Genomic DNA, 11,864 nt, shown 5'->3' on the forward strand with positions numbered 1-11,864 from the left:
TACCTCTCATTTTATAGCGCTTTTTTATTTTAAAAAGCGCTGTTGTATCTTTTTAAAACGCTAGATACTACAACACTTATTTTTTTTAAAAAGCGCTATAAATGACTTTAAAAAAACGCTGTAAAATAAATTTTTTTGCATAGTGTAGATTTGATAATTAAATTTATGGTAAATAGTGATTTTGATCCGTCTCATGAGTGAAATCTTGTTTTAGTCGTATTTATTTTAGATTTTATTCCTTAAATTTTAGATTCTTTCATTTTTTATCTATAACGCGTTATATGATTTTGTTTACATGGCATGCCATGTCAAATGATGATACTGTTTCGTGAAGTAGTCATACACGTTAATAAAATCAGATTGCCATCTAATGAGTAAGGGCCATATATAGACAAAAAATAAAGCAAAAATATTTATAGCGAAAAATGTAAAAAAATAGAGTAGAATTTTTTTTTTTAAAAAAGGAAAATTATTTAATTTTCAGTTTGATAATTCAACTATCACACATAAGTAAATTCTTACTCTAAAATAATGGTAACCACATATTGTTGACTTATCTAAAGAAAAATAATAGTACCCTGCAGCTGACACTAAATTGTCTCCATGGAATGTGATTTATATATATTCTCTCTATTTTAAAATAATTATCGTATTTACAAAAAAATATTTATTTAGGAAAGGTTATCACTTTTGGTTTTTAATCCAACATTTATTACTTTTTCCAATTATTCTCTCTAATTAATATAATTTACACAACTATCAATTTATTGTATAGTTCCACTTTGCATTTATTGTAAGGACAATACATCAATAGGTGATGAAGACAAATTAGTAAAATCATTATTTTATTTATTATATTAATATATTTTCTTAGAATATGTAAAATGGTTAAAAGCGAGAAATATTGTTGAATTGATAAGGTAGTAGCTAGCTAAATATATATAGATTCATAAAGTATAGTAACATTCAATCGTACAAGACGTCCATCATCACCATTTTAAACTTTACAATCATAATTTTCCTCATCACAAACCATAACCTTAGCACCAACACCCCCAACTTCAACGTCTCTACACATACACTCTCGACACCGACGCTTCAGCCATCCCAAACAACCTCTACCTTTGATACTCTCCAATGGTGTAAGTTCCCTTCGATTACACATTCTACTCAAATAGCAAGAGAGCACAGCAAGAATAGTAAGAATAATGATCACAGCAAAAAATGGTGCAATAGATCCTGATGATTGCCAAGCACTACTACTAGAGCTTGAAGTTGAAACAACTTCTCCTGAATTTGCTTGTTGCTGCTGCGGTTGGAGGAGTGAGGAAGATGCTGCTGTTGCCATGGCATTGGTATGATTGACATAAATAATTTTATTTTGAATGTAAAATTATTGATGTTGGAGTTAGAATATATAAAGGGAAGTGATTAAGATTTTAAGGGTTCCTTAGCATGGTTTCTTTGAATAAGTGGAAAAATAACGTGGAAAGGGTTAAAGATGTGTAGTGTACATTTTCTTTTATTTATTGGGTCAGGTGCATGGTTTGCATGCAGTGGAAAGTTGTTTTTGTTTTTTTTTTGGTCGTGGAAAGTTGTTTTTTCGTTAAACTTAATTAAAAGTAAGCTGCCACATGCTCCATGACGCATGCATATGACACTTTTTTGTTGGCACTTTGTTTCTCTTTTTGCTCTCTCATTTTTTCTTACTGAGAGTGATATGTATACAAAAATAATGTTTTCTTCAGTTTTATTCTTTCTATATAAATTTATAAAAATTATTTTTGTATGTATCACTTTCACAACATAAAAAAAAAAAAAAAGAGATTTAAAGAAGATGATCTTAACACATTTGCTAATATTTTTGTGAACAAATCCTATGCTGAAATTTGAGGTGTTTTTTCTATTTTTCATAAACGCAGTTTGTTAAAAAAACATATAAGGAACTCCAAATTCATTTAGAATAAAATATTAGAGAATTTTAAAGTGAATTGGACAAATAATAGTTGTTGATTATCATTTTATTTAACGAAATATTGGATGTGTTGCTACTAGCTAGTGTGTATATATTGCACTTGATTTCCTAACTTCAATTAAAATTAAACTAATAATTCTTTTAATATTTTTATATAAATTTGATTTAGAACCTATGAACTTGAGACCATATACAAACCCTTTACCACCAAGCTAAACAGTATCTTCGGAAAAATATGAGCAAATATAAGACAATATTACATTAGTTCCATTTTATTACGACTAATAAAAAAGTATAATAATTGTCAAACAAAACAAAAAAATAAAAATAAAAATAAAAATAGAAAACTATAACACTGTAATACTATGTATGTATATGTGTATGTGTCTATATATATATATAAAATAAGAGAAATTTAATATATATATATATATATATATATATATATATATATATATAATTGGATCGTCGAAATTTAAATATTTTAGTCAACGTCATTCTAATTAATTAAAATTAAATTGTTTGATCGTAAAAAATTTAAATTTACAAGTCATAGTCAGTCTAAATAGTTAAGATTGAATTGTTGAATCATCGAAATTTGAATTTCTATGACTTATTTTGTCTAATTTGTTAAGATTAAATTGTTGGATCATCAATTTTTAAATTTCTAAGTCTTAATTATTCTAACTAAATAAGATTGAATCGTTGGAACACCAAAATTTAAATTTCTAAATGATAATCAATCTAATTAGTTACGATTGAACCGCTGAATCATTAACATTTGAAATTTTCAATCATAATTAAGTTAGAATTAATCTTTGGTTCGCTTAAATTAGAATTTTTAAGTCATATTTAGTCTAATTGTTTACGATTGAATTGTTGTATCTTCAAAATTAAAATTTCTAAATCATAATCAATCTAATTAGTTACAATTAAATCGTTGGATCATTGAAATTAAAAATTATTAGTCATATTTAGTTTAATTAGGTTAGATAGTACCGTTGGATCATTGAAATTAGAATTTCTTAGTCATATTTAATCTAATTATGTTAGATCATTGAACCGTTGGATCGTCGATATTTAAATTTCTAAGTAATAGCCAGTCTAACTAGTTAATTAAGACTGAATCGTTTGATCGTTGAAATATAGATTTCTAAGTCATAGTCAATCTAATTAGTTTAACATTGGACCGTTGGATCATCAAAATTTAAATTTCTTAGTCATTGTGAGTCTAATTAGTTACGATTGAACGACGAGATCATTGAATTTTTAATTCTTTATCTTTAAGTTTTTAAACAAAACTGCATATTCTTTGAGGGATACCTAAAGATTTGATAAAGTTATTTTTGATAAAGTTATTTATGTTTTTGGTCCCTGACATTTAAGCGAGTTTTGATTTTACTCATTTGAAAAAAAATCTTTAAAACATTTCCATGTAATTTAAGATTAATTCTTATTTTTTTAGTATCTGATGTCAACTACTCATTCAATTTAAATGACGTGACAAACAAATATGACATGTCCCATCATATTTTAGTATCATGTGGCATTAAATTGCCACATCATTAGTGTCATGTCAACGTCCAGTGGTTGACTGCCACACGTTACAGACGAAAATCAAAACTAACATAATTACATGGATCAAAAGCAAAATAAATATAAATTATACGGACTATAATCGTAAATTAACCAAAAACTTTAAATTCAATTTCTAACTTCAACTACTACATATGCAAATTTTTCATCATCGCAAAATAATGAATTTTATGTCCATCTTCTCTTTTATCTATATATTCGTTAAATTTAAGTAGTTTTCTTTATCTTAATTGTCAATACAACTAAAAAAACATACAATATCAAGAGATCCTTAAACATACTTAAGCAAAGTGTAGAAAATAACTACATCTACCAACACAACTCAAAAAGACAATTGAGATTAAAGCACAACCAATTGAGATTAAGGATTCAAAAGTTACATATTTATATGTGATAAAGAAAAACTATTGCAACAAAAATAGGATCTCGTAAAAATATGTGACACATGAGATTGTGATTAAGGTTCCATGAAGGTTGTATTGCTTAACCTTAACTTGAGTGACATTATCTATTAAATACTTGTTCGGCTACTACCAGAGTATTTCGACTACTACTATAATGTGTTTTGGGGGTTGTACGTATCTCTAGCTTGACCTTAACTAGAAGTGAACTAAGGTGCAACAAATACGATCAGGTGGACAATGACATGTAATGGTTTTGGGAATAAAAATGTGCTCTTATAGTTTTCTTCAATACCCATGAAGGATGAGATAATAAAGAATATGGTATATGGTATATGTTGAAGTAGAAATAATTTTTAATGAGAACTTATTAGATAGTAGATAGTTATTACTCTCTAATTGTTTGTTTGAGACATGTGGTTGATATATTATTTTTTTTGCTTAAGTGTGTTTAAGGTGTATTTTTTGGTGTCATGCTCTACAAAGTTAAAGTGGAGCAGTTTTGTATTGAAACTTTACTACATTTTTTGTAGAATTAGTTCTTGCGCATGATTCGTTATCCTCTCAAATCCTTCATAGAATGCAGAAGGAGTGCATATTAGTATTTTTCCAGAATACAACCTTGTAGGAAGACAAATAATATAGTGTCCTACCAAGACTTTATTAATTGGCATCTCTAATAAAGAGTGTTATAGTTTTTAAAATCTTTATTTTTGTTATTGATGAATTATGAGAAAATATGTACTTGTGAGCTTTACCGTAAGATAATATTTTGTGAGTAGTATTAAATATTTAATAAAGAAAACAACTTAAAAATAATATTTATATAGATAAAAATGCAGGAAAAAAAAAAGAGAAGATATACCAAAAATCCATTATTTTATAGTGCTGAAAAACTTGCATATATGTAGTATAGTTGAAGCTGGAAATTGAAAAACTACTCATGATGTGGTAATCTAATGCCACGCGGCACCAAAGACAAAAACAAATATGTCAACATGTCAGGTGATCTAACTTGGATGGATAGAAGATATTAAAGACTAAAACATTGAGAATCTTAAATAACACACACATAATCTAAAAATTTTTCTTTGCGAATGACTAAAATCAAAACTCACCCAAATATCGGATTACAAAATCATAAATAACTCTATAAAAAATTATTATTTTGAGCTACTCTTTAGACAATTTACATGCCATCATCCTTGTATTAATATTTGATGTTAATTTTAAATAATTATATATTTTGATATAACAATATATTCTTTAATTTATGAACTATTTGAGATGACAGTGAAAAATATCTCAAGATACTATTAAGTCATCAAAGTTCACTAACTCTATTTGCAAGGATAAATGTCAAACTCTTGAAGTTAGATGTGAAATTATTTATCCTCATGTGACTTATTATTAGTTGTGTACTCTTTTACAAAATATTTTGAAATTTAGGACTATACAATTTTTTTTTATTGATTTTTGTATATAATATTCCATTCTTTTCAAATTTTTGATGGAAGTATTTCACATCTAATTATTATAAATCTTTAATGTAATAATTGTATCATAATAATTATATTAAGGGATCAAAACTATTGAAAATTCTATTTGATGGTGGTTCATGAGTTATGCATACGAAAAGTCATAGTTTAATGGTAGTGGTCCATAAGTTTTGCATATGATATTGACAATAGATATTCAATGCTTTTCGAAATGAATATTAAATGCATTTTGATGGTAGTGAATATGCAACGACGAGAAGGGAGTTGAATTGTGTTTGACTAAGTTGGATTATTAGTTCTAATTTATTTAAATTGGTTCGTGTTTGGTGATTTACTTAGAATAAAAGTAGTAGCAATCAGATTAAGTGATCAGAGGCAGAAGTAAAACTAGAATTGTAGAGTCCTCTCACTTAGAAGAATTTAATCCACTAATTCAAAAATTGAATTACACAACACCTAACCCTACAAGCCAGTCTTCTCAAAATAACCTGACACCTACCGATTTTTTTAGGAACACAAACACCTTGACTCTACAAGTCAATTCTTTTTAACACAACATGAAAACCTACCGATTGCTTGAGGAACACGAAATCCACTATCAAACTGGGTTACAAGAGTTTGGAATAAATTGGTTTGCTTCTAACAAGTTGATTGTAACAATGACTCTATAGAAAACACTTAGAAAATATTTCTTTTGAGAAAATGTTTCTCTAGACCTTAACCTTATGAACTTTAATGCCTTAGAAAATTTTGTGCTTGTAAGTTCTCTAATTTTCTTTTCCAACCTTGAGTATCTATTTATAGAATATGTTAGAGTTTCTTCTTTGTCCTTGCAAAATTTAAATCACGTGTTTGCAAATAGTAAATGTATCTTCTTGTGAGTGTTTCTTCTTGTATACAAGTCTTGATCATATCTTCTTGTAAATAATTCTTATCTTCGTATAGATTATAATCAATTCTTCTTGTTGATAAATCTTGATCAAATCTTCTTGTAAATAATTCATATCTTCTTGAAATCTTGGTCAAATATTTTCCTCAATTATAAATCTGAATCAAATCTTATTTTATATTTACTTCAAAAACATGAATCTTCTTTCATACTCTATGAAGTCAATAATTTATCCTAGTTCCCCACCAACAGAGTAGCTACGTCTAATCCCTTCAACCTGAATAGTTTAATCCAATCATTTATCAATGAATCAGACTTACACTTGAACACCTACTAGTCACACTAACTATGTTCAATCTTCTCAACCTTCTAGCATAGTACAATCAAGTTGTTGAGTAAGACCTCACTATTGCGCTAGGCTACAACATAGGTTTTGGGTTTTTCTAAATTAGCTCTCGCAGTGAGTGTTAACAAATTTTTGCTTCAGAAATTCTCTTAGCACTAATGTGATAAAGAATGATATCAAGAGTGCAAATGTGCTTATTGCTTGTATGTTGTGTATTTGTTGTGTCTTAATTCATTGAGGGAGACATGTTTTTATTTTATTTTTATAGAGTATGATTATGGTTTTTGGCCGTTGTCCTAATTGCGATAAATCAGTTGTCACGCTTATTAGAGGCAATGCCAGAAGTATTCTTGTTACACTTGTGTATCAGAGGAAGAGGCAAAATAACAAAGTCCATGTTAAGTTTATCATAGGCAAATAAGCTACAATATTGCTTTGCATTATCAGAGGCCGTGGAACGCAGCACTGTTTCGCGTATCAGACTTAGGGAAGAGAATTGAAAGTGTGTTACACCTTTGTCTTCTTCTAGTTATCAGATGTTATTTGAGAGTCTATTCACTGAACATATAAATTCGAACATGCGCGCTTAATTTCAACTAGAGCATTAAATTATGTCCACAAACAATGTTGTTATTATCCAAACAAGTGAGGGGAATATTTCTTTAAATCAACTTGGTTCCATTATGTATGTATTTCTTTCAAATATGTGACTGTTGGAATTTGGTATAAACATGTTGACATATTTTGTACTTGTTAGGTAACCTTCTATAATATGATATGTAGTAGACATTCTTATTATCCTCTTGATATATTATGGATGGGAAAATTCCTTCTTATTCCCAATACCTTGGAAATAAAAACTAATGTGCTTGTCTTATTTTAAAGGCTTTTGTACAATCTGGACTATGCTAACATGGTGTTTTGTACTGTTCACATAAGACCTAGTTTATATAAATGAGAGAATGATTTTTTTGAGAGTCCATCCTCAAGTTATATTAAGTGTGAGGTTGGAGGTTCTTATCTTCCCATAGAGGAGTTTGTGACTAATGTGATGTCACTTTTTTTTCTTATCTTTTTTTTTTTTTTTTTTTTTTTTTTTTTTTTTTTGTTTTTTTTTTTTTTTTTTTTTTTTTTTTTTTTTTTTTTTTTTTTTTTTTTTTTTTTTTTTTTTTTTTTTTTTTTTTTTTTTTTTTTTTTTTTTTTTTTTTTTTTTTTTTTTTTTTTTTTTTTTTTTTTTTTTTTTTTTTTTTTTTTTTTTTTTTTTTTTTTTTTTTTTTCTTTTGGTGATCCTTGAATAGTGTGAATAACTTGTCAACTTTTATCATGTTGTACTTTTATGACGATTGTTTTTTCAATAATTGTGAGATGATGATAAGGACCTCAAGAGCATGAAGATGATCCATATTTTAATAAATTAGGATGAACTTTATTTAATTTAATTTGGTTTGTAATAGTTCTTAATTTGCTTTGATTTGGAATTGTAATAGTTTTATTATAGATTTAGTTTATGTTATGTGTAAGTGAAGGTACTTTACTTCCTTACATTAAGTTTATTTTAGAGGAAAAAAAAAGATGTAAATCCAATATGGGCCTAGAGAATGGTGTCACTTATGACCCATTTAGGTTTAGTATAAATAAGCATTTGTAACCTCATTAAAGAGAGATTTTTTAACATTATTTTTGTGAGGCTTTTTCTCTCTAGAGTTCTTGAAAGAATTCACTTTTGAACCTATTAAGGTTGTTAATCCTTGTGGAGTTATTTATGGCTTATCAATCTCTAGATTGTGGCGCCAATTTGTTCTTCGTTCATTTGTGAAATTATAAATTTCAGTTTTCTTTACATCAAACCTTAATACATAAATTCTACCAATTTTTGTGTTCAGCAACCTACGATCATATCTTGAGTTCTACAAACTTGTTTTCGGTGATTCAACAGCCTAACTTGCGTTCTCCAGTAATACACGATTTTGGATCCAATCTGTAAGTTTTCAACCTAGAACGATCCTTAAAGTGATTCATGACAAACATGATCTTATCAGATGAAGATTTTGATAAATATTTATCAGTGAATCTAAGATTGTGAAGAATATTCATCCTTAGACATGAGATTGTGATGAAAGTCTATCCTCGAGTCTATCCTCAAATATGAGATTGTGAAAAGTATTCATCCTCAGATCTATCCTTGGATCTGGATACTTCATCATCTGATTTTCATATAGACACATCTTGACCCATAATTCTTCTTGACTTCTTCAAACATATTTTATGTGTGATTGAGGTGCAACATATTGTGATGATCATCCTCGACTCGAGGATAGTCATATTTATATTTAAGAATTAGGCTCCTTAATTATTTATGATGATTAAGTGCATTACTTGCAACCGTGTGGTAACAAGTTACATCCTCTATTGTACATTCCACATATGTTCAATTATGCAGGTGCAACTATACTTGCATTCTTGTTGATGACCCATCTTTATGGCATTATTTTGAAAGCTTTGATGACTTTCTCATCCTCTCAATTAAATTTCTTACGGTTCAAATGATAGTCAACTTAGAATGCATCAAATGTATCTGGCATGAGTGGTTCAGTTTTAAAAATAACATAAACTAGATAGATGCTAACCCGCGTATTGCGCGAGTATATTTTTATTTATTAAATTTAAGTGGATTTAGAAGAAAAAAAAGTTTTATGTCCTAATTAAGTATTTATATCAATAATATATATACAATTTTACCAATATAATTAATAGAAGAGAAGTACCAATTTAGACGAATGACTTGAATAAATAAAGTACCGTATTAATATTGAGATCGTTGGATATGTTAAATATTGAAGTAATATATTTGATAATTGAAATTAAGATATACAATTGAGTTACAAAATATATTACTTTATTGTTGAAACTAAAAATGATTAAAGTAAAATACTTGGAAATACATTCATCTTGTATTTTACTTTATTACTTTTTTGTTGTCTCATTCGATCATTTTAATCATACATCTTTATGGTAATTGTGAAATTTTTTTATTTTAAATCGGATATATTAGAATTTTAATTTACAAACATTCAAATTGTTATTAACATTAATAGAGTAATCATAATGATTAACATTTTGGTTTCAAAATCGAAATCCAAAATTTATAACAATTACAAAATATTAATCCTCAAACAATTATTAATATATATTAAATATAAATAATTGCAAATGAATTACTTTAATTTCATACCAATTAACACTATCAAACAATAAATTTAATTTAAATAATTTCAGTAAAATAAAGTTGACCAAAATTCAACAAACATATTTTGTCCATCATTTCTAAATATTTATATGCTATATATATTTACCAATATTCAAAAATTAAAATCAAATATAAATATGTTTTTGTTCTCTCACTCGATCATTTTAATTTGAAAATTAATTACAAAATATTAATTGTCAAACAATTATACAACAAATATAAAAAATTGCAAAATAAATTACTTTAATTTCATGTCAATTACCACGGTAAAACAACAAATCAAATTTAATTAATTTCAATAAAAAAAAAAAAAACTTACCAAAATTCAAAGAGTCATGACTTTGTCCATCATTTTTAAATATTTATATACTATATATTTACCAATATTCAAAGTAGAAAATCAAATACAAATACTTTTTGTTCTCTCATTCGATTATTTTAATCATCAATCTTTTGTGACAATTGTGAAATTTTTTATTTTAAAATTGGTTAAATTAAAATTTTAATTTTCAAAAATTCAAACTATTATTAATATTAAATAGAGTAATCATAATGATTAATATTTTGGTTTCAAAACCAAAATTCAAAATTTATAACAATTCGGTTACAAAATATTAATTGCCAAACAATTTTAAGTATACATTAAATACAAATAATTGCAAATGAATTATTTTAATTTCATGTCAATTAACACTATAAAATAACAAATTAAATTTATTTAATTTCAATAAAATTAAATTGATTAAGATTCCAAAAGACATAATTTTGTCAATAATTTATAAATATTTGTATATACTATATATATTTACCAATATTCAAAGTTAAAAATTAAATACAAATATTGTTTGTTCTCTCACTCGATCATTTTTCTTATCGATCTTTGTGGTAATTGTGAATTTCTTTTACTTTAAATAGGATATATTAGAATTTTAATAATTTACAAACATTCAAACTATTATTAATACTAATTGAGTAATCATAATCATTAATATTTTGATTTCTAAACCGAAATCTAAAATTTATAACAATTCAGTTACAAACTATTAAATTGTTAAACAATTACAAGTATACATCAAATACAAATAATTGTAAATGAATTACTTTAATTTCATATCAAGTAAAACTATAAAACAACAAATTAAATATAATTAGTTTCAGTAAAATAAAACTAACCAAAATTCAAAGAGAAATGACTTTGTCCATCATTTCTAAATATTTGTATATTATATATATTTACCAATATTCAAAGTAAAAAATCAGATACAAATATTTTTTTTTCTCACTATCATTTTAATAATCAATCTTTGTGGTAATTTTGATTTTTTTTAACTTTAAATCGGATATATTATAATTTTAATTTAAAAACATTATTTCTTAAATTAATATTAAAGGAGTAATCATAATCATTAACATTTTGGTTTCAAAATCGAAATCTAAAATTTATAAAAATTCGGTTACAAAATATTAATTGTCAAACAATTATAAGTATACATCAAATACAAATAATTGCAAATAAATTACTTTAATTTCATGTTAATTAATATTATAAAACAACAAATTAAATTTAATTAGTTTCAGTAAAATAAAACTGACTAAAATTAAAAGAGACATGACTTTGTCCATCATTTCTAAATATTTATATATTATATATATTTACCAATATTTAAAGTAAAAAGTCAAATAAAAATATTTAAATATATATAATAGATGAAATTAAAGTAATTTATTTGTAATTATTTGTATACTTATAATTGTTTGACAGTTAATAGTTTGTAACCAAAATGTTAATGATTATGATTCATTTGCCAATATTAATAATAGTTTGAATGTTTGTAAATTAAAATTCTAATAAATCCGATTTAAAATAAAAAAAATTCACAATTACCACAAAGATCGATTTAACATTTGAAA

The 11,864-nt window shown here is 25.8% G+C and overlaps 1 protein-coding gene across 1 annotated transcript; it reads right to left on the reverse strand.

The window, feature by feature from the left end:
- Positions 1-912: 912 nt before the first annotated feature.
- LOC101512774 (uncharacterized) lies at positions 913-1,404 on the reverse strand. The gene has a single exon (XM_012719637.3). It carries the CDS (start codon positions 1,346-1,348, stop codon positions 998-1,000), a length of 351 nt encoding a protein of 116 aa, XP_012575091.1. The 5' UTR covers positions 1,349-1,404; the 3' UTR covers positions 913-997.
- Positions 1,405-11,864: the final 10,460 nt, after the last annotated feature.

This window comes from Cicer arietinum, chromosome 1, assembly GCF_000331145.2.
Source record: "Cicer arietinum cultivar CDC Frontier isolate Library 1 chromosome 1, Cicar.CDCFrontier_v2.0, whole genome shotgun sequence".
NCBI lineage: Eukaryota > Viridiplantae > Streptophyta > Magnoliopsida > Fabales > Fabaceae > Cicer > Cicer arietinum.